General features: G+C 38.9%; 1 protein-coding gene across 5 annotated transcripts in view; it reads right to left on the reverse strand.

Annotated features, from left to right (window-relative positions):
* DYNC1I1 (dynein cytoplasmic 1 intermediate chain 1) overlaps nucleotides 1-24,479 on the reverse strand; it is a 319,991-nt gene that overhangs the window by 213,154 nt on the left and 82,358 nt on the right. For all 5 annotated transcript variants that reach the window (XM_025379447.1, XM_025379445.1, XM_025379446.1 and 2 more), the window contains one exon: nucleotides 10,866-10,981. In XM_025379447.1, the coding sequence (XP_025235232.1) occupies nucleotides 10,866-10,981 (116 nt within the window). The remainder of the gene's footprint in view (nucleotides 1-10,865; nucleotides 10,982-24,479) is intronic.

Consider the following 24,479-nt stretch of genomic DNA (forward strand, 5'->3'; position numbering starts at 1 on the left):
AAAGAAAGAAAGAAAGAAAGAAAGAAAGAAAGAAAGAAAGAAAGAAAAGAAAGAAAAGAAAGAAAAGAAAGAAAAGAAAGAAAAGAAAGAAAGAAAGAAAGAAAGAAAGAAAGAAAGAAAGAAAGAAAGAAAGAAAGAAACGAAGGAAGGAAGGAAGGAAGGAAGGAAGGAAGGAAGGAAGGAAGGAAGGAAGGAAGGAAGGAAGAAAATGCAGGTTATGAAGAAAGCCAAATGGATCTGCTAATTGATTTCCTGAAATAGGCAGAGTTACCCACTCTCTCACAGGTAAGGCTGGACTTGACAGGCATCCCCTCTTGCATGTGACTTGAGTATGACTCATGGCACAGAGGAGAAGAGAGTAACTTATAACCCCTACAGGTATGCTGGCTCCCCCAGGAAAAAAACTGGAGGTGGCCTGAAATTGCCCAGGTCATTTTTGCAAACCTACCAATTGGATACATCATTTCACCTCCTCTGGGGATGGAGTCTGCAGGGTAGAGTGGAGTGGTAAAGGGGTGGCAAGAAGCTAAGAGTATTCCATGAATGGACTTCACATTGGAAGAAACATCAGATGTGGACAGGAAGTGTGTTCAGTTGGTGGAATTCTCTCTTACCATGTGGGAAGACTGGGTTAGATTTCCAGGCAATGTACCAAGGTGTTGGGGTTTTGAAATAGTACCACTTTTTCCTGTCCAAGCTCTGAATTAATTGAAAAATAAGAACAGGAATAAAACAAATAAAGGCCAAACTATCATCATTACTAGTAATAAGGAATAGGTTGACAATTATGTTACTGTGAAAGTAAAACTGGACTTACTACTTCTTCCCTCCCGATTCTAGAGCTTGGAACAGCTCCTATATGGCAGAGCAAACACTTACCTCTAACTGGTCTGGGGAGAAAGTTAGTACAAAGAGACCAAATTCTTCATGCTTAGAACCATTGATAAGTTAGTTACATCCAATCAAAAAATGTTGGACAATTACCTTCCTACAATTATCTCTCTATTAGAAGGAGAAAAGAAAGGCATATAAGTTAGAAGTTTGAGGGAAGCTTACTCTTTCTGGCTACCAGAAAAGGGGAAGTAGGCATTCCTCTCTTACTGTACCCATGTACCCCCCCCCATGAAGCCTAGGTCATATGGTTGAATTTCTAATACCTTCAACTAGATATGCAAGATTTTGACCCTTAACTGTCTAAAATGTATGGAGGCCACACAGAGCTCTTCTGCCCTCATTTCCATGTCTTTGACTAGTTATTTGTTAATGACTTTCTTTCTTGCTTTATGCCACGAGAGCTAAGCATGACTCTCTTTTTACTGTTTGATCACTTTATCACTTACTTTCCTTTTGCTGATCCTCTCCCCATAATTACTTCTTCTTCATTTCCCTACTATCACCAAAATATAAGACTCTTTTTCACGTAAGAGTTTTAATTCTAGTTACTATAGACTATAGAATTTCAGCAAAAAAAAAGAACAATGGAGAATTTCTGTAAATAACAAAGTGCTCCCACTCACCTTCTTTGTGCTGTTATTAGAAAATATATTACTTTTCTATAGTTTATAGGCCAAATAATACAATTATAGGTATATTATTTTATATCACTGCTATTTAAATAAGTTAAGAGAAGGAAAAGAAAAAAGAAAGATGTATGTATACTATCTTTTATAGTTACATAGCTACCTCTACTTGTGCTCTTTGTTTTTCCCTATAGATTTGAATTCCTGCCTGGGGTCAGTCACTTTCAGTCTGAATAACTTTCTTTTATATGTCTTGTAAGATGGGTCTGTGGCTACAAATTTCTCAAAGAAGTGAATGTCTTTATTTTGCCTTCATCTTTGAAAGACAGCTTTGCTAGGTAATGATTCTTGATTGATAGTTGTGGTTTTTTTTTTTTTTTCTTTTTTTCTTTGAGTCCTAGGAATACACCACACCACTGTCTTCTGGTCATCATTATTTCTGATGAGAAGTCTGCAGTTTATCTTATTGGGGTTCCCTTGTAAGTGGAAATTCATTTTCTCTTGCTGCTTTCAGGATATTTTCTTTGTCTTTGGGTTTCAGCATTTGTACTATGCTGTGTCTGTGGAACTATTTGCTTTAATCTTACTTGGAGTTTAGAGCCTGTTAGGTTTACAGGTAAAGTTTTTCATCAAGTTTGAGAAATTTTATTCCATTATTTATTTGAATATTTTCTACTCCTTTTTCTTTGATCTATCCTTCTGGCATTCCTGTTACATGTAGGCTGATTTGCTTAATAGTATCCCACATTTCACTGAGGATCTCTTAGTTTTTCTTCATTGTTTATCCTTTCTCATCTTCAGACTGCATACTACCTATCAATCTATGTTGAAGTTTGCTAACTCTTTCCTTCTATTAGTTCAATGTTTGTTTATGTGCCTTTAATGCATTTTTCACTTCAGTTTTTGTACTGAACTCTAGAATTTACATTTGGTTCTTTTTTTTCAAACAAATTTCTAGCTCTATTTGGTGAAATATAGTAATCATACTTTCATTTACTTCATTAAGTATGGTTTCTTTTAGTTCTTTGAAAAAACACATACACACATACACAACTTTGAAGTCTTTGTTAAATCCATCTTGTTGCTCTCACAGGCAGTTTATGTTGCCTGCATCCCTGCCTGTGTCAGACTTTCTGATTTCTTTGTATGCCTCATATATATATATATATATATTTTTTTCTTTTTTAAGAAATTGACTTTGATAATATATTGTAGCACTGGATACCACTCCCCCCAACCCCCAGGTTTGTTATTGTTATTTGCTTGCTTATTTGTTTAGTAATTGGTTGGGCTATTTTGCTGAAGTCTGTTCTCCCTTGTCCTCCCGTAGTGTGAATCCTCTCATACCAATCCTGGAAGGGCACAGCCTTGGGCATGTGCATAGTTATTATGCGGTAACAGGTTTTTGTAGTCCATTTAGCAGTTCCTTTCTGTGATCACGTCAACTGTTCAGTTTCACTAATTCACTGCCATTGAGTTCCATAATTGTTGCTCTATCGTTTTCAACACTGCCCTGGGGCACAAATTACTCCACAGGTTGAAATAAGCCTGAATTTAATTTACAGTTTTTGAGACCAGTTTTTGAGATGTGTTGTGATCCCAGAAGGGCTCTTCTTAGCTGTCTGTTTTCCTGGTTCTGTCTGGTAAACTAGCTATGTTTCAGCTTATCTACACATTTAGCACACCTACCAGTCTTTTCTTAATTGCTTTACACCACTACCTTGATTGTTTTGTGGATGCCCTTAGGCTTGAACATTGAAAATAATGTTAGCTCTTTTGAGAAGAGATTCTGAGCTCTCAGATTTGGACCTGCCTCTCTCCCTGGTCAAAATCTCTGCACCAAGATTCTGGAGCTGGGGGAGGGGACAATGGCACATTTCTTTCTGAGTGACACTTTTGCTTTAGCAGCTGGGTGTGTGGGAGAGTGGAGTGCTGCTATTGCTTCTGGTCTACTTAGCTTGCTTTTCCCACCATGAAACCTCTGCTTTACACGTGAACCATGGTGAAGACAATTGGGGTCCCATGTTCTCAGCATGTTGAACCCAAGGTAAAATCTCCATCCCTCAAGTCAGTGTTGGGCTGAAAAAGGGAGTCCCTACCTTGTATTCACACTTGCCTGGAACTTATCTCCTGAAACAAGTAGCTGGGGCTAATGTCTTGCCTCTTCCAGGAAGACACAGTAGCTCTCCAACTGGGAGCTGGCAGGAGAGGTAGCCCTGTGTTCTCTGCTGCATCCACCTGAAGTAGAGTTTCCTTAAAGCTGAATTGGGGGCAAGGAGGGAGTGGAGTATGATTCAAATACCATAGAATCTTCCTGTTTTTACCAAGTTGTTATTAGTTTTATCATATAAATATATGCCTGCCTGCCTGCCTTCCTTCCTTCCTTCCTTCCTTCCTTCCTTCCTTCCTTCCTTCCTTCCTTCCTTCCTTCCTTCCTTCCTTCCTTTCTCTCTCTCTCTCTCTCTCTCTTTCTTTCTTTCCTTGCTGTATGCTATTAGGACTGCTCCAAGATATTTTAAATAGTTGTGCGGTTTTTGTTGTTGTTGTTGTTTATCATTTTTGCCAGTTTTACTGGGAAGCAGATTCATGGAGCATCTCACATGGGTTTGCTATGCCTTGTAATATTATTTAGTTCTGCTACTTCTTGACTGTGTCATTGATTATGAGAGGTGGGCAAAAACAATTTTGGTGTGTAGTGGGGCTTGTATTTGAAAATTATTAATATGCTTTTCTGTTTGTCTTTGTGAATGTAATGATATTCACCCTAGTGTACCTAGGGCATTTATCTGTCAGTAGAGAGATTAGAATTTGATATAGAAGAATGAAAATAAAACAGCTAAAGTAAAACTCAGCTTCCATCTCAAAAAATTGAATTTGGTAATCCCACTATAGTTTGAGAGCCAAGTTTAATTGAGGGAGAAAGGATATTCCAGTTTTTTTCCTTACCATTTAAAATATAAATAACTACCAAGATCACTCCTTCTGGCCAGGACAGTAAAACCTTGAGACTCCGTGGTAGAATGAAGATACAAATTGAAAGACGTTAAACAGGGGAATTTATTTCCAGATAGGAGCATTTTGGAAGAAGAAGAGACAAAGTTTCAGATATATCTAGATTTTCACTTTCTGGGGGAAGCATTAGGAGAAGTGGAGTGTTAAACTAAGAGGAGGAATGAGCACAGGGTTTTTGAACCACACTCCTTTTTTTGGGAATCTGAAAGGAGACCATCATGCAGTAGATCTTATTCACCACAGGCATCTGAGCCTCCCTGGGGGTGACTGGCATGATCAGACTAAGAGAAGAACAGTTGAGGACCTCCCTTAAATATTCTGAGGCATGGGCAATAAAGTGAGAGTCAGTATGCCAAGAGATCTGCTGTGGTGGATAAAGGCATGGCATGGGCTGAAGGTAGACCTCTAGGATGGAGAAAGGACAAGGCATTGACTCAAGGTCTGGAGACACTGACAGCTGAGAGGAGACTAAATCATCAAAAGAGAGATAGCCAATGCTCCCTAGGAACATTGCCACACTAAGCCAAAAGAACAAATCACAAGTTCACCAGCTACACACTCTAGCACACGGTGCCAGTGCCCAGATGGACAAAGGACATCATGCCAGAGGGCAACAGATGTCAGCCAGCATGCTGCCAGGGACTAGCACAAGGCCAGAGTCCCTCATCCTCCCTATCTCCACCAAGGCCATTAGATCATGTAAACCTCATCTTTCTTCCTTCTACAATTGGTCATGATCTCAGAGAGAGATGCAGATGAGAGGGGGACACTATGAGTTTGGGCATTTCTACCCAAGATTAATGGAACATACTAACAGGGACTGTTTAAAAGAAGAGAGTGAACTAAAGTTGTTTATTTTGTATATTTTCTCCATGTCAACTAGTAGCATTATAAATGGCTGCAGATAAAATAAAGGAACTGCATTCTCTCTGCACCTCTGATTTATAAGGTGAGTAAATTCTAGCAATGCTACAAGTGTAATAATGTATATGAGTGTGCTGAACACATAATAAATATTATTTTTCTCTTTACCTCCCTTTTTTTTTCTTTTCCTTACACCAAAGTGGGCATTTTTCCAATATACATTCTTGGCCACTTAGCATCCAAACACCCATTGTTTTAAAAGGAAGGATATAAAAAAAGATCAAAGTTGAGTCATAGCATCCCCAAACATTATGGGAAGCTGAACTGGGGCAGTTATTTCTCTGCCTTGTCCCTCACAGCTAACACAGGGGCATGTAACCCAGGCCTAGCTAATGGACTTCCTTGAGGGAGTACTGTCAAGAGGCAGAGAGAGTTAGAGATTTCCAAGGCAGCAGTGACTACAGAGTTTAAATCATGAGCCTAACAGAGAGTATCCAGTGACAGGAAGTCAGGAGGCTCAGGTCTTCTAACCAGGAAGGTTCAGTGGTGTGATCTTGCTGTGTTAGCTGCTGTCTTAGTCTGCTTGGGCTGCCATAACAAATAGCATAAACTGGGTGGCTTAAACAAGGACAATTTATTTTCTCATAGTTCTGGAAGCTGGGAAGTCCAAGATCAAGGTGCCAGCCAGTTCAGTTTCTGGTGAAAGCTCTCTTTCTGGCTCGCAGACAGCTGCCTTCTTGCTGTGTCCTCACATAGCCTCTCCTCGGTGAATGCAAACACGGGGAGAAAGATCTCTCTCTCTCTCTCTCTTCCTTTTCTAATAAGGCCACCAATTAGAGATCCCTACCCTTATGACTTCATTTAACGTTAATTACCTCCTAAAAGCCCTTTTCCAAATATAGTCATATTAGGGGTTAAGCCTTCAATATACGAATTGTGGGGATACACAATCCAGTCCATAGCAGCTACCTAATTTACTTTTTATTTCAAACCTAATGCTCTGGCTTTTTTTTTTTTTTTTTTTTGTCAATTCTATTAAGTATCTCATATCTTCTCAACGAATCTTTTTTCTGTTTAAATTTAATTAGAGTTAGTTTCTATTGTCAGCAACCACAAACTCAGTCTGGTACAGAAACTACCATCACAAGACAGTCACATGGGAAGCTGATGTTGGTTATCTGCCCTGGCTGATGCTAAAGGAAGTGAAAATTCAGTAAGAGTTCGGGAATGGGAATCTGTCAACTGTAACAAATAGCTACATAATTTTCCTTCTATGGTGATCTTTAATCAAGTGTCCATTGAAAAGAAGGACTTAGGGGATCAAATTTTCATTGCTATTGAATAGTGTAAATGGCATGAAGAATTTAAAGACACTAGGGTGAGGTGGATACTTCTAACGGGACTGGACAGCTTTAAGAAATAGATGGCAGGCTCAAGTCTCTATATTTTAGCTCTAGGCATAGACCTACAGACTTTCTGTGCTTGTGATAAGTGTCTACAGAAATGTCAAAGTCAAAAGCAAAGTTTAAATTCTGTGGGTTTCTGAATAAGGTCTGTGGAATTGCTAGTGTCACCAGGTGACCTATGTGAAAGTGACAGCAATGATCAGGAAATAATGGGAAATTGAATGTAGGTAAGAATACGGAGGCCTGGGAGTACCTCCAAACCATATTCTACACTAAGCCTTGCTTGACAGCCAAATACCTAGCTCCTTTCTCTTTGCATCTTCATCATCCTACATCAGGGCTGAGCCAGTTCTGTATCTGTAGCCCTTGACAATCTCACCTTCAACATGGAGCATCATGTCAGCAGAACCTGGAGAGGAAGCTGTAGCTGGTACCTATAAGACCTAGTTAAGACATTATGTAGGCCAGAGGATGGAGGAAAAAATCTTTGAAAATATAAGGATCCACTACCTTAAGAAAGTCTGTATTGGTCTAGTCATCTGATAAACTCCAAAGTATATGGGAATACCTCAATTCTCTAACATTAAGAGTCAAAATGCCTAGTGGGTCATTCTGGGTTTTGCAGGCAACATGTTCAACATTTGCGTGTACTTATTCAATCCATTTACCCAGTGGTTCGAAAGTTTTTACTCTCAAATGGCTATACTACTTGGAAATTATGGTCCAGCTGACCCAATGGTGCCTCAAGAGTCTATGGGAAATCAAACAAATGTCCCTAAGAGGTGAGTCACAGAAGGGGTGCTTGAATTTTAGAATAATAATGTGGCCTCTTTATTGCATTACTACTCTTCTTTTGAGAGAGATGTCTTGGTTTGCTACTGGGCCTGAGTAGAGATTAAACCTTGACCACAAGATACCAGGTGACTATCAAAACAAACTATGCATTATGCACCAGGTTGTGGAAATTTCCTCCTCCTTCCTCCAGTGCGACTTGCATCTTTCCAGCAGATTAAGAAATTTTCATTCCCCCAGGGGGACCATAGTGAATTGGTGTTTCTAGAGACGTCTGGCATTATCTTTGTCATTCAACAGCATTTCTTGGGTATTTATGATAAGCCGGTCATTTACTCTCTATAATAAAGATGCAAAAGACTGGCTCCCTAAGCTCAGGACCTCATGGTCAGTACAGAAATGGGTTCATAATAGGCAACGCAGAGGTAGCCTTGGAGGGGACCATAATTTCTTTTTCCTTTCTTGCTACTTGGGAATAAAATTATGTGTTTAAAACATATTGGGGCAAAGGTATCCTTCTCCAAGTCAGTGCTGCCCATTCTCGGCCTTCTTTCCTTGGAGAGAAGGAAGGTCTAACCTTGTTGAAAGAACAGTATTCATGGAGACTTTATACTTATATCTTGCTTGTTTATATCACACTCTGGAGTGTTTCTCATAACAGATCATTATGATCAAAAATTAATAGCCACTATGATGAGAACGTTCATTGCAGTGCAGAGTAGAGAAAGAATACTTAAGCTTGGGCAAATCCAAAGTACGTTCCTTTCATTTTCAAAAGTAAAATGGGAATGTGTAAAAACTTGAATGCACTAGAATCCATTAGAGGCAGAACAAATCAATGCTCTGAGATCATTAGTTTGAATATCATTAAACTGCTCACAGTTAAACAATGACAAAAAATAATCAGCATGCCTTCCTACATTATGGGCAACAGCAAGCCAAAGTGGATGTTATATATGCCACAGTTTCAAATGTTAGCCACCCAAGAGCCTCATTGTGTCATAAAATTCAGTAGTTGTTTTCTGCCACTGAAAGGCGCAGTTGTCATGAAAACATTGCCACAGCTCAAACCCCACAGTGGAGCCAGCCCACATCTGCCGCATGGTAGAACCTCACTGCCAAGTGTCCACTGCTCCGCGCAGCTCTCCTGCCAACCACCTCCCCACAGCAGGTGAAAGTGAGCACCAGCACCCTAGATGGTCAGGCAGCCGGGTGACTGCCGGCAGCCAAGGGTCAAGGCATCATTGCCTGTGGGGAGGGGCAGTTTGCTGAACCCAAATTGAAAGGTTTTTCTGTCGAAATCCATCCGGGATTGCTTAAATGTCAAGAACTATGGTAGCTAGCTTTGGGTTCTGTATTGTGGAATCTGAACCATCTAAATGCCCTTTACCACAAAAAAGCTTGATGGATCTTGTGAACAAAACAGAAAGAACTTCTGCCAATGGCTGAGAAATAAATTCCTCCTTTCCTGCTGCTTGGACCACAGCATAATGAGGGCTCCCAAGCTCTCCTTGCAGTAATAAAACGGAATGTACAGCCTTTTCCTTTTGATGTGTTCCAGTTTAAAACGTTAGAGCTGATGCCTTTTCATCCTTAATTTATCTTCCCTTGTAAATATTTCTTTACCACTTCCAATATCTTAAGTACACATTTTAAAAAATAATTCACTCCTTCTCCTCTTTCAGTTGTATAACTTTATGCTATGGGTCAAGTTTTGGGCTAAATAAACATGCCTCCAGCTACAGCTCTGCAAATACCTCTGGCAGCAAATTAAGTCAAACAAATGTTTTGGTTGGGTGGTGAGGATGTTTTTTAACGATCTTCCTGTTCTTGTCTGGAGGCCCAAGGATAGACTAGGTGAACTCTCACAGGCTTTTCTAATTTTGTATTTTCTTTTTCTTTTCTTTCTTTTCCCCCCAACTTTGTATTTTCAGCCACGTTAATATACAGGTCTCATTTGTTGGGTTGCTTGGTTTAAAAGCTGACCACCAGAGGGTGCTACTTGTTTGCTTCTAAAATTCATTTCACTGGGGCTTGAAAAATGGAGGCCCTACTACAAAAGAATTGTCCCCACAACAGTTTGTATAGGAAAGATTTTCAGAATGCCTGACGGCACCTTGGACTTCAAGGAATCTGATTCACTTTGCTTTTGGCATTATTTATTTAGAACCAAAACTGAAAACCTGTAGCTTGCACAAACAAAAGTGCACTGATTTTTATATTTCTCGTAAATCACCAGGTGGGGAATGCTAATCATTTTTGTATTTCATGGCTTTTGTCCATATTTACTACATAACAACAAGGAACCCAGAATTCCAACATCCTCTTCACCACACCGAAAAATAAAATAACATAAAGTAAAAAGAGGATTTGTTTTGCTCTAACAACGTTAGCCTCTAACAATGAAACCTTCACTTATCCTGTTTTCAGAATACACATCTCCCTCTTCTGCTTTTGCATAATCTTGCTCTGATAAAGTTTTGAATTCTAGGAGGTATTTATCAACTTCGACTTCTCTTATGAGTGTATTTTTATGATTCTCTGATATCCATATGTGACTTTTTCACTTGATATTTTCTGGCATACACAAAGAAGTTATGGGGTTCAATTTCCATTCACCTCAATGGAAGTTTGCATGGGAAAATACTTTTAAATTGTGGTCAGAAACTCTCGTGTGTTGTCACCTCGATTGGCAAACCAAATCAGTGGTCAGCAAAGGTTTTCTGTAAAGGGCCAGGTTATAGTAAAGATTTTAGGCTTTTTGAGCCATAAGGTCTCTTTCACAACCTCTCAGCCCTGCTACTGCAGCAATAAAGGAACCACAGATGTCAATGGTTGGATGTGGCTGTATTCTAATAGCACCTTATTTCTGGGAACAGGTGGTGGGCTATAGTTTGCTAACCCATGCAAATGATGAATCTTAATGTATGCTTAAGATTCTTAAGGTATGCTTAATGTATTCTTATTGATAAAATTCAGCACTATTTCTATAATATTGTTCTTTGATGATTTTTGTTCTCCTTACATGATTTCGATGTAGTGAGATAAACCTCTTTAGTTTATCTAATTTAAAGTTGCCAGGTCACTTGGAAGAGTATCATTGAGTTCCCTCTCCATAGCTTTCAAACTCAGAGGAGCCTTTGGCTTTCAGTGTTATTAGTTTGTATCCTACGAAGAGTTCTTATTGTAAGAGGAAATCAATAAGGAAGATGTTACTTCCTGGCGATTTCTCCAGAGATAATAAGGAAAGTAAGCCGAAGACATAGTTTACCTTCAGACTGATGTGTGGCAAGAGGAGTCTGGGTCTCCTTTGAGTAGGATACTACTTCCCTTGGCAGGAAATCCACTTGGGTGACCTTTGACACGCCCAGTTTATGCAGTCTTCTTCTGTAAGTAACAAAGAATAAATGCTTAGAGAGGGGAGGCATTCCTTGCAGAAGAGCTATCAGTAATAAAAGCAAGCACTAAAACAAACAAACCACAAATACCCTCAGCTTCTGAGTGCAAGGGGCAGGATCATGAAGCAGAACTGGCTCTGGGCTGGAAGTCAGGACATGTGGGCTCTTGGCCCACGTTGGCCCTTATAGGCTGGGTGATGTCAGATAAGACCCTCAACTTTCCTATCTGTAAAGTCTTGGTCCAGCTTACATGAGACCTCTTCCATTCTGAGCATCCCAGATTCTGCTTGGTTAAAATTTATTGAGGGAACTGTCACTTGCAATACAGGATTCTAGTCTCTTAGGAAAGAAGGAGAAAAGGAAAGTAATGTTTCTTAAATCTGAAAAAACAAAAAGAGAGGTGGGTTCCTTAGTGGTGTAACACATTCTCCATCATAGCAGTGAGGGGATTGTATTTAAAGAGTGAGTATAACGCTTCTCAATTCTGCAGAATAGGAACTAACACAGATCAGCATATGAATTTGCTTGAAAGACACACTGATAGAGCACAGAAGAGTGAAAGGGGGCACTGAGCTCAGAGTGAAAAAGCCTTAGCACAGCATTCCAGACCTAACTGTGACCATGTAAGGAACCATTTCTGAATATTTATGTAGCACTTGAAGGGTCTTCAGGGGTCTTTAGATTCATTATGTTACATGCCTTTATGACACCTCTATGAAGTATGTGGATAGATGTCATAATCTCCATTTTACAGATGAGGATAGTGAGATTCCGTTAAGAGATGTGCCCAAGTATATACAACTTGTAAATTGTAGAAGAAAGGTTACAAGTATTGGTCCATTGTTTTTCTACCAACTCAAACTCCTAACTAAGGTTCTTACTGGTGAGTTCTTGAGTTGCTGCAAAAATCGGAAGTGCCTCCTAAGACACCCAGGAAGCATCCAGTAGTGGGGGTATAATAGTATCACCTGGTGGTTAAATACATAACCCCTTTTTTTACCAGCTGTGTGTCTCATCTTGAACAAGTCACTAATCTCTCTGTGCCTCTGCTTCCTCATCTGTAAAATGGAGACAGAGGTACTTTCTAATATGATTGTTATGGGTAATGTCTATGTACCACATACACATAATGCATATGCCACATATATATTATGTAGTCATATGTACATAATTTACAAACATATATATTTTAAAACAGCTTCTGGAACATTGTTTTTAGTATATAGTTATTATATTATTAGTATTAGACATATTCTACTATATTTCTGAAAATTTTCAGGCATGGAGTGTGTGCGTCCCTGCGAGAGAAAAAGAAAAAAAGGCATACTACCCATTTAGCCAAAATCCTGCACTCCCTAGCTCTCTAGGAGCAACAGAAGAGTACTCTATGCATATTATTGTCCTTAATTGTTACTAGCGGATGGCACAGTCTTATTTTTTTTTCTTTAAATTATTATTAATAGGAATAAAGTGAGAGAATGCAGGGCACAGTTAGGAATTTTCACATACAATTTCCCAAACACTGTAGGAAAATAAAAATTCTTCTTGTCTATGAGTTACTAACACAATCTAAGATGTGCTCAAAGTAGGTACAAGCAAATAAACAAACAAACACTGGTTAGAGGACAAGCCTCGCTGGCTGTCTCTGTGGTCTAAGTGACCGTGACTGCAGCCCAGGTTCCACGCAGGCCTGGACCACACGGGCCTGTTTCACTGGGAGCTCTGGGCCACAGAATGCAAGAGAGGCCAGACTGGGCCCAGGCTGAGCTTTGCACAAGTGACAAACCTTGCCCCCTTCTTACACAGAAATGGGGAAAGTACACACCACATATCAGAAACAAAATCACCAAATGAGGGAAAAGCCTCAAAGTTTCAAAGTAAGACATTCAAGGTATTATTTTAAAACCTCCTTGGGTCAGAAAAGAATGTTTTCCTGCCTGAAATGGGTCTTTCTTGAAACACCTAAAGAAGAAAACATGAAAAGACATCGCAGGACTGCTTGAGGCAAAGCCTCTCTGCTGCTTTCCGAGGCCCCAGTAGATCAGTCTTTATTATAAACAAGGAAGTGGAAAATAATCCACTTCAAATTGAGGTCACCCAAGCCCAGAGAGATCACCCTAAACCCTCAATGCCCTGGACACCTGCATGAGACCCAGGGAGCTCCAGCTCTGGTTAAATGGTAGCTATACCTACAGGCAGGGTTTCCAGGGCATCCTGCTAACATGATGTTAGCTGCAGCCCTATCTCGTTTGGGACCGGCAACAGGTGCTGGGCAACAGGAGGCTGATGTGTAATTTGATACTCCACCATGGCGGACTGAAACCAGCAGGTGAGACCATACGGCACAATGGTGAGGTCAGGCACTCATTCTGAAACTGGGTTCATAGCTCTGCTTTGAACATACAGCTGAATAGTAGGGGAAAGCTTTGGACAAGTGACAAACTTCTCTAAGCCTCATGTTTCTTTTCTGTAAAATGGGTACCTGTCATTGAGTTGTGAGGACTGAATGAAGCTAATGTTTATATAGCACTTAGTTTAGTGCCTGGTACCTATTAAGTGGCTCTTGGCTCAAGCAGCTCTACTTTATCTTTTCTGAGGATTATAATAATGTTTATATTTGTCGAAGAAAATCAGAGAAAGCAGATTTAGGAGTGTCCTAAATTAAAGATTCCTTAAGATAGTAGAGTTGAAGATGATCTCTGACAATAAAATGAGAATCATACTCCTAATTTCTTTCTATGGGCACATGGATAGGATGTGGCTGCTTGGGAGAGTTCATTTGCTTTTCCTTAACTTCTTTTCCTCTGAAACATCTGTTTTCAAAACGTAGGTGGAGTAAGTGTGTTTATCCCACTAAAACAAAACCTTTTCTTTTCTCAACAATCATTGAAAAGTTTCAACCAGTTTTTCACTGATGCTATGTTTGTGAGTTCAGGGTCCCACTTGTACCCAAGACATCAAAAGGAAATAAAAGCTGAGTTGTCATCGTACGATTTTCCCAATGTACTGATCAGCTGAGACACTGATAGACTTGTGATTCTTCTGGCTTGAGGGTGAATCTGTCTCAAATAATTTATAATTTTAAAGCAATTCCTTATAACACTTCTTAGAGGGTACTGGTAGATTACTGTATCTTTCCATATGATCTCTGGATGGATGAAGCTGCATTTATATCAAATGCTTTTATTCTTTGTGCCTATTTTGCTGCTGTTTTAGTAACCAGGGACTTACAATATGCCAAACACTTTTCATATGTCATCTTATTTTATCCTCATTAAAATTTTATATCATATTCCAATTAAAATTGGAACAGATGAGAAAACTGAAGCTCAAGTGATGTTAAGAAATTTTCCAAAATCACAAAGGTAGTGACAGAGTTGTGTTTTGGCTCTATGCAAAAGTAAGTCCCAAGGCCATGTACTTAAAAACTTTGAAACTATACTTAAAAACCTTGTTTTCCTGCTGTTCTCTAATGCCTTATGACCATCCACTCATTGAGGCACACTTCTTGAAACCTAATATAGTGGTCCCAGCACATGTGATCATTTTATAAGCATGAGAGAGAATTCTTGAGAAGTAGCCTGGTTTAGATTATTAGGACATAATGAAAGGATTATGTTTCTGAGTTAAGTACCACACAATCAGTCCCAGCCCTAGCCAGTCCAGAAAGGATGACCGGAAGGTCTCGTCCTTTCATAGCAAAGACCTTTTGCTTAGGGATGTTCTCTAAGTTAAACTAAGCAAAGGAGGAAGAGCAAGACAACACTGTGGCATTCATACCATCGCAGTTCCCGTCCCTTCTAGTTAGGCTACAGACTCCATGCTGGCTCCTCAGTTCCAACTCTGTGATACCTTTCCTGCCATCCCACCACCCCTCCTGCATAGCTCATGCCCTGTTCACTGTACACCCAGATACTGCTGCCACAGACCTTGGTACTTGTCACTGTACAGTCATGTGTGGCTTCATGATGGGTATACCATCTGAGAATTGCATGTTAAGCAATTTTGTCATTGTGCAAATATCACAGACTGTACTTACGCAAACCTAGATGGTATAGCCTACCAAACGTCTAGACTAGATGGGATAGCCTATTGCTCCTAGGCCACAACCCTGTACAGCATATTACTGTACTAAATACTGTAGGCAGTTGTAGCACAACGGTTGAGTATTTGTGTATCTAAAAATAGAAAAGATACAGTAAGTATACAGTATTATAATCATATGGGACCACCATAATACACAGTGCATCACTGACCAAAACATCATCATGTGACACATGACTGTATTCACTTCTTTTTCATGTCTGTCTCCCATGACTAGACTGCAAAGATACTTATTTATCCTTTACTAGTTTATGCAATACCCTGGCCCTTAGAGCAGGTACTAAATAAATGTTTGAGGCAGGAAGGGAGAGAGAAAATGTAGAAATACAAACTGAGACTCAAATTATGTATGTCCTGGCTGACATAGCATCATTTTAAAATCATACGGCGTATTTTCACCTTGGTAAAATAAAAGGGTTTATTGAAACTTTAAAATTACTGAACTATAATGCTTTAAATAACTGTGGGAAAACAAATATTCAATATCACCTATGCAGTACAATAAAGCCTCATATATTTGGATTAATTGTGCCCAGAGCCAACCAAAACTGGAGAAATCCTAGAGCAGATTCCCAAAGTGTGGTCCCTAACCCCACCAGCAGCAGTGACACTTGGGAGATGGTTAGAAGGAAAATTCACAGTCCCCACCCCAACCCACTGAGTCAGAAATTTTGGGGTTGGGGTCTGGCAATCTCTTTTAGGAAGCTTGCCCACCTTCCCCCTTTCCCCACAACCCCTTACTCTGGTGATTCTGAAGCCTGCTAAAGGTTGAGTATCACTGGCTTAAAAACATTAGATAGAGTGGAGAGATGAAAACTTCATTGTTTAAGCAGACCTGTTCGAGCTTCCCCACCCTGCCATCAGATCCCAGGCTACTCTAGAGGCTTTAGTGCCACTGAAAGGGCTAGACATCTTTGAACTTCATTATGAAGTTCTATGAGACAAGCCAGGTAAAAAGATGAAGGGAAAGGTGAGAAGACGAGGGCTGCAGAAAGCAGATTGCAGTGTACAAAATATTAAGAAATTGGCTCAAGAATCTTTGCTAGATATAAAACTAAAAAGTCAGACAGATGATTCCAGACTGGGCAGTGGAACCACAGATCCTTGACAAGCTGACTTGGTCTTGTCCTAAAGTGACATAGAGCCAACATCTCCCCAGAGCTAGGGTTTGACTTTACCCTAAGAGTTTCTTTTCACCTTGTCCTGTCAACTTGGCTAAGAAAGCTGGATGAGCAAATCCATATTGCACAAAAGTTGAAATGTTTCTTCTGAAAAGAAAAATCAGGTCTTAACAAGGAATAAAAAATAAAGCTACTTGAAATTTGAGAAGGTTATTTGCCACTGCTCAAGGTGCAACAATTTCCAGTTTAACACTAGCATAGTCCAATCCACCCAGGTTCTGCCCATTTGTCCTTGATTGGACATTATAAATCACAAGAAGAAAACTACTTTATTATATGAATCACTGTCCCCATTCCCCTTTCCATTTCTGGCTCAACTGACACTTTGTCTATCCACTCACAATAAGGTTAGTATGACTTTGCTAGTTATTTATAAAGTTGTGTTATCCAAAAATGATGAAGCTCCAAGTGTGATATAAGCATGATCTATGATAGCTACTAAAGTTGAAGAAAGTTAGGATTATACAAACTTACTCCCATATAAAAGCATGAGAAACATGTACATTACCAATGGAATTCTAATAAATATACTCTATGTGGCTCTTATTTCAAAGATAAAGGAAAATTTGAGAAAAACCTGAATGATATTTTGGGTATGAAAACTTTAAGTACTATTTTTAGTACTATGAAGAATAAATTCTTGCAAAGCATAGAGTTATCTACTAAGCTGGAATGCCCTGGCTTTCTCCACATGTTTTGAAAAGAGCTCCATTCCTTTCAGAAGCATAAACAATGGAACTTTAGCTTCTAGAATCATTGCATCTACATCCTGAAATAAGAGGAGAGGCACTGTTTTGTGCCTACATGTGAAGGCCTAAAGAAAACCCACTAGATTTCAAAGAAACTATCTGGTTACCTTGAAAAATAAAGGCCAAAAATTTAAATGGAAAAATGATTTTGACATGTCAAGGACTGGATAGGGAGCTGGTTATGAAAGGCACAGAGAAGCAGCAGAGGTGGTTGACCAGAGACTTAAGATCAAGACTGCCTTAATTTTTTTATTGAAATAAAGTTCACACGGTATGAAATTTCCTTATTTAAACTGTATAATTTAGTGGTTATTAGTATATTCACAAAATTGTGCAACCATCACCACTATCTAATTACACAACCTTTTGGTTATCCTCTCAAAAATCCTGTGCCTACTGGCAGTCACTCCCCATTCCCACCTCGCTTAGCCCTTACCAACCACTAATATGTTTTCTACTTACTTTCACATAAATGGAATAATAAAAGATGTAGCCTTTTTGTCTCACTGTTTTCACTTAGTTTAATATTTTCAAGATTCAGCAATGTTGTAGCATGTATCATTACGTCATTCTTTTTTATTGATGGATAAGATTTCACTGTATGGTTGTACATCACTTTTAATCCATTCATCAGTTGTTAGACTTTTTGTTTGTTTCCACTTTGGGTTATTAGGAATAATGCTGCTACAAACATTTGTATACCGTTGGCCCTCTGAATCCACGAGTTCCATATCTGCACATTCAACCAACTGCTGATCAAAAATCTTCAAAGATAAACAATATCACAATTTTTAAAAATATAAATTTAAAAAAATACACTATAACAACAATTTATGTAACATTTACATTGTATTAGGTATTATAAGTAATACAGAGATGTTTTAATTTATATGGGAGGATGTACATAGGTTATGTGCAAATGTACACCAGTTTCTATAAAGAACTTGAGCATACTCAGATTTCAGTAACTGGGAACAGGGGAATTCCTAGAACCAATCCCCCCAAGATATGGAGAGATGGCTGTACACATTTTTGTGTAGACAGATAGTTTCAATTATCTTGAATACGTGTCTAGGAGTGGAACTGCTGGGTCACATGGCAGGTGATTATATATTTAACATTTTGAGGACCTGTCAAATTATTTTCCAAAGTGTCTGTATCACTTTACATTCCCACTAGCAGTGTATTAGCATTCTAATTGCTTTACATCCTCCTCAACTTTCATTATCTGTTTATTTTATTATAGCATCCCAGTGAATATGAAGTGATATCTCACTTTGGTTTTGAATCATGTTTCTCTGATGGCTAATGATGTTGAGTATCTTTCTCTTTAACTTACTGGCCATTTGTATATCTTCTTTGGAGAACATGCCTATTTGAATTTTTGCCCATTTAAAAATTGAGTTATTTGTGTTTTTTTTAATCGTTGAGTTGTAAGAAATGTTTATAATTGTGGATATTAGAGCTTTATCAAATATATGACTTGCAAATATTTTCATCCATTCTGTGGGTTGCCTTTTTACTTTCTTTCTTTTTTTTTTTTTTTTTTTTTTTGATGGAGTCTCGCTCTGTCGCCCAGGCTGGAGTACAGTGGTGCGATCTCAGCTCACTGCAAGCTCCGCCTCCTGGGTTCACGCTATTCTCCTGCCTCTTTATGGTGTATTTTGAAGTGCAAATATTTTCAATTTCAATGAAATCCAATATATCTATTTTTTCTTTGGTTGCTTGTGCTTTTGGTAACATATCTAAAAAATCATTGCCTAACCCAAAGACACAAAGACTTAAACCTATGTTTTCTCCTAAGAGTTTTATAGTTTTAGCTCTCACATTTAGATCTGTGTTCTATTTTGAGTTAATTTTTGTATATAATGTGAGGTAGTGGTCCAACTTCACTCTTTTGCCGGTGGATATCCAATTTTTCTATGCTTAATTTTCTTAATGTTTAGAGATAAAATTGAACAGGGAAAAAAAGAAAGGCTTCTGCCATGAATATTGATTTTCTGACGCCACTTGCTCCAAGCAGGTGCTAAATCTGACCGATGAAGGATGGATTCAAGGCGAGAGACCCCATCACCTGCAAGCTTCCCAGGGGTTATGAAAGCTCTCAGAACACTTTTGCATGACTCCCACCACTAGCATGAGCATCACTAAAGTCCAACTGAATCAGTTAGATACTATACAATTCAAATTCGGATACTTTGATTTCTGACAGCGATGAACTATATATAGCCAACTTGATGTTTCCGTGCTTCATATTTAAGAAAAGCAAAAAAAAATTGTAAAAAGAGAGCTGTACTACCTCTATGACTCTATGACTTGGAACATGACAGCATTGGAGAACTGGCTTCAGACAGCCAAAGTTCTAGGTAAGATGGCTGCTGTGAGAATTCCATAGATGTCACCAGCTAATCCTCAAATAAAGGCCCATATCAGAGAATATTACACCTTTTAAGCATACTACAAAAAATGGAAGGTAAAGCTGCAAGATAGATCTACTCTGAGATTAGTTGAATATTTTGTTTTAGTATGAGAATGCAAGAACGTGTACCAAGAGACAGAAGAGCCAGAATTAAAATATACTTCAGGAACTGAAGAAATTCTTGAGATTCCACAAACTGTGAATCACAAATAACACTTAGCAATGGTCTCTGAATAGAAATCACAGTGTGTTTAATAACTGGATATTATAATGCTGATGGTGCATTGGTTAGATCTGGTGGCAGGAGAGGAGTATAGGTAGATAAGGTGGCAGGAGAGGAGTATAGGTAGATAAGGTGGCAGAGGCAGGAGCTTGAATCAGAAGCCAGAGTGTGGCACTCAGAAGCCAGGAAACCAAAAGGGGTCATTGCAATAATAGGCAGTTTCTAGAGCAGGAATGATTCCTGAAAGGTAAGCAGATAAAACCAGGAACAGATGTTGTTATGGTATGAGTGTGTCTCCTCCAAAATTTATATAGAAATTTAAACCCCATTGTAGTATTAAAAGATGGGGGGTCTTTTGGAAAGTAATTACATCATGAAGGGTATTCCCTCATAAATTAATTAATGCCTAATGAAAGGGCTACAAGAAATTAGCTTAGGTCCTTTTTGCCCTTCTACCTTCTGCCATGTGAGGATACAGCATTTGCCCTTTTGCCATGTGAGGGTGCAGCAATAAGGCCCTCACAAGACACCAAACCAGTACGTTTTTCTTGGACTTCCCAACCTCCAGAACTGTGAGAAATAAGTCTATATTATTTATAAATTACACAGCCTGTGGTATTTAGTTATAACAGCATAAATGGACTAAGAAAGGTATTCTCAGAGACAAAGAATTATTTGGCCAGATGACAAAGTAAGTCAAGACTAAGGAATAAAAGAATATCTTCATATTCTTAGGCCAAGGATAAAATAATATCTATTAATTTTTACTCCTGCTATTCATATCATGATATTTCATCATCAGTATACATTAAAGATGCTGCCATAGAGTTTCCTAGTATTCTAAAATTTCTTCAGGTGAGTTTCTGAAAGATGAGTCCCTCAGAATGAGAGTGATAATGGTGCTATTTTCTTCCTTCTACAATATTTTTACATGGGTGAGATACAGTTTCCTGGATGAATGGCAAAGGAACTACTTTGGTCAAGATCATATAAGCAACTGCAAATGATGGGCAAAGCACTATGCCAGATCCTTATGATAGAGAGAGAATAAGGAGATAGAATACATTAATCAAAAAGCAAACAGGAATAAAAGGTAAGAGAAGGGTGGAGCAAAATGGCAGAATATGACTCTCCAGCAATTGTCCTCCCAGAGAAACATTAATTTGAATAACCATGCATGAAAATACCTTCACAAGAGTGAAGGAAAACAATGGAGCAATCATAGAACCTGGTTGTAGCACAATAATAAGAAAATACACATTGAAGAGGGCAAAAGGGACAGTTTTACATTACCCACATCACCAACGCCAGGTGGCACAGTACGAAGAGAGTTACCATCAACTGGGGAGGAGAGGGAAGCAAGCACAGGACTTTTCCTTGGATCCCAACAACAGGCTCACAAAAGTAAAATCCAGCACCAGGCAGACCCCCATGGCCCCAGATGCCAGGCTGGTACTTGCAAACTGAGCCTACAGATCTGCCCCAGCACCAGGCAGGATCCTGTAGCCTCCAGCTTTATGCCTGCAAGGTGGACTCAGTCTCTGATTCACACCACTATCATGCAGACTTCAGCAGCCTCAGATTCCAGACAGCTCTCAGTGGCAGGAGATTCCAGACAGCTCTCAGTGGCAGGCAGGCTTCAGCTGCCAAGGGCTTCCAGCCTGCTTCAGCTGCCAAGGGCTTCCAGTCTGCTGCAGCTGCCTCAGGCTTCATGCATACCCCAACACCACATCAGCCCCAGTGGACTGGGACTTTGGAGCCATGCCAGATGGCCTGCCTAGAATCTCTGGATAAGGTGAATGTGGAAGGGACTTACCAGACAAAGCTAGTCTGTGGAGACTGGAATAAGCATGTACATCCTTCAAATGCACAGACACTGATGCACAGCCTTGAGAATCAAAAACAATCAGGGAAACACGACATTCCCAAAGGGTCAAAATAATGTGCCAGTGACTGACCCTACAGAAAAGAAGATATATGAACTGCCTGACAAAGAATTCAAAATAATTGTTTTGAGGATGCTCGGCAAACTTCAAGAAAATACAGAGAAACAATTCAATGAAATAAGGAAAACAATAAGTGACCAGAATAAGACATTTAACAGGGAGGCTGAAATTATTTTAAAAAACCCCCAAAAATCCTGGAACTGAAAGATACAAAAACAAAATGAAAAATGGAACAAAGAACATCAACAGCAGAATTGATCAAGCAGAAGAATTTATGAACTTGAAGACAGGTAATTTGAAAATATAAGGGAAAATATAATAAATATATTAATATAATATATTAATTATATATAATAAATGCATTAATATATTATATTATATATAATAAATGCATTAATATATTATGTATCAATATAATATGATATAACAAATATATTATAAAAATAATAAATATAATAAAAATATAATGTAAGGGAAAAAAGAATGAAAAGCAATAAAGAATGCTTATGGGATTCATAGAATAGAATTAAAGGATACATTTTGAGTCTTAGGAGTTTAAGAAGGAGTAAAAAGGATAAAAAGGTAGAAAGCTTATTTAAAGAAATACTATCATGAACTACATAATCATGTTTTCTTCAACAATGCATCATATGTATGATGGTGGTCCCATAAGATTACTAGAGTTGAAAAATTTCTATAACCTAGTGACATCACAGCTGTTGTAACATCATAGGGCAATACATTAAACATGTTTGTGGTGTTATTGGTGTTTACAAACCCACTGCAATGCCATTCATATAAAAGTATAGCACATATAATTATGTGTAGTATATAATTGATAATGATAATAAATGACTATGATATTGGTTTATGTATTTACCATACTTTTGATTGTTATTTTAGAGTGTACTCTTTCTACTAATTAAAAAAAGTTTACTGTACAACAGTATGCAGTGTTATGCCAGCAGCAGCCGCATACATCTCATGATTACTATGTCTCATTAATGCATCATTTTATCTTGTGCTTGACTTAATCTGATGTTATTTTTTTCATCATGGCCCCTAAGCATACAAAATCCACTGCTAATGTTACCAGTAAGAGGCCATATCAAGTGATTGACCTAGAAATAAATTTAAAAGTAATTAAGGACTACAAAGGTGGAAAATCAGTTATGACTATTCCTCACTAGTGAGGCCTGTCCCTTTCAGCCACAGCTATTATCTTAAAGAACAAGAACAAAGTGATGGAATCTGTTAAAGGATCTACTTCATTGAAGACAACTAGACTAACAAATACTCAAGAAGGGCCTATATCAGATAGGCAAAAAACTTCTAATGACCTGGATTGAAAACCAGGCATAGAATTGTATCCCTCTCGGGACCACAATGACCACAGCCAAAGCAAAAAGTTTGTGACGTTGAAAGAAAAGGCTAGATGTGACTATGATGTTGAATTTACTGCTAGTCTAGGTAGTTTAAATGATTTAAAAATCTTTATTCACTACATGATATGAAAGTGACAGGTGAGTCTGCAGGTGCTGATGTGAAGACAGTTGAAGAATTTTTAGAAACTCTAGATAAGCTGATTGTGGAGGAAAATTACTTGTCAGAGTAAATCTTCAATGTGGATGAAACCTCCCTATTGTGGAAACAATGCCTGAAAGGACTTACATCCATAAGAAGGCTAAGTTAACATCACATTTCAAGGCATTTAAGGACAGGGTAACAGTCTTGCTTTGGGGCAATATTGCAGGCTACAAATTGAAACCCATTGTGTTCTCGCACAGTGAGAACCCTAGGGTCTTCAATATCAATAAGCACACATTGCCAGTGTACTACAGGAACAATAAGAAGTCATGCATGACCCAGCTCCTCTTCCAAAGTGCCCTCCTGAATTGCTATGCCAACAAAATGAAAACTTCCTATTTAGAGAATAACATATCTGTCAAGATTTTGTTTATCATTAATAATGTTTCTGCACATACTCCTTTTATTGGTGATCTTCATCCCAAATAAACGTGGTGTTTCTCCCTCAAAATACCACCTCTTTGATCCAAACAATGAATCAAAAAATTATAGCAGCTTCTGAGGCCTACTGTCTAATGAAGACCTTTACCTAAGCTATTGCTGCAATGAAAGAAGGCACTGAGAAGACACGGGTGCAATTCTGGAAGGATTACAACATCTATGACTGCATCAAGAACCTTGCTTTGGCTTGGAGTCATGTCACCAAGGAGTGTATGAATGACATCAGGAAAACACTCAAGTGTCTTCTCCATGACATCAAAGGATTTGGTAAGGATAAAGAAGCTACAAATGTCAACAAGGCTATGGTTGAGATGGCAAACCAACTTTTTTTTTTTCCTGAGACGGAGTCTCACTCTGTCGCCCAGGCTGGAGTGCAGTGGCAGGATCTTGGCTCACTGCAACCTCTGCCCCCCAGACTCAAGTGATTCTCCTGCCCCAGCCTGCCGAGTAGCTGAGATTATAGGCGCCTGCCACCACACCCGGCTATTTTTTGTATTTTTAGTAGAGATGGGGTTTCACCATCTTGGCCAGACTGGTCTTGAACTCCTGACCTCGTGATCCATCTGCCTCGGCCTCCCAAAGTGCTGGAATTACAGGCGTGAACCACCACACCCAGCCAGCAAACCAACTTTAACCTGGGTTGGAATTAGGATGGCATTGAGGAATCCCTAGAGGTGATTCCCGAGGAACTGACTAATGAAGAGTTGTTAAACCTGAAACAGGAACACACAGCTGAAGAAGAAACAAGAGAAAACAAAAAGTGAAAGTTTACAAAAATATTTTTCAGACCTCAACAGCAACCATAAAAATTTTGAAAATGAACCTCAACACCAAAAT

Source organism: Theropithecus gelada, chromosome 3 (genome assembly GCF_003255815.1).
Source record: "Theropithecus gelada isolate Dixy chromosome 3, Tgel_1.0, whole genome shotgun sequence".
Classification (NCBI taxonomy): Eukaryota; Metazoa; Chordata; class Mammalia; order Primates; family Cercopithecidae; genus Theropithecus; species Theropithecus gelada.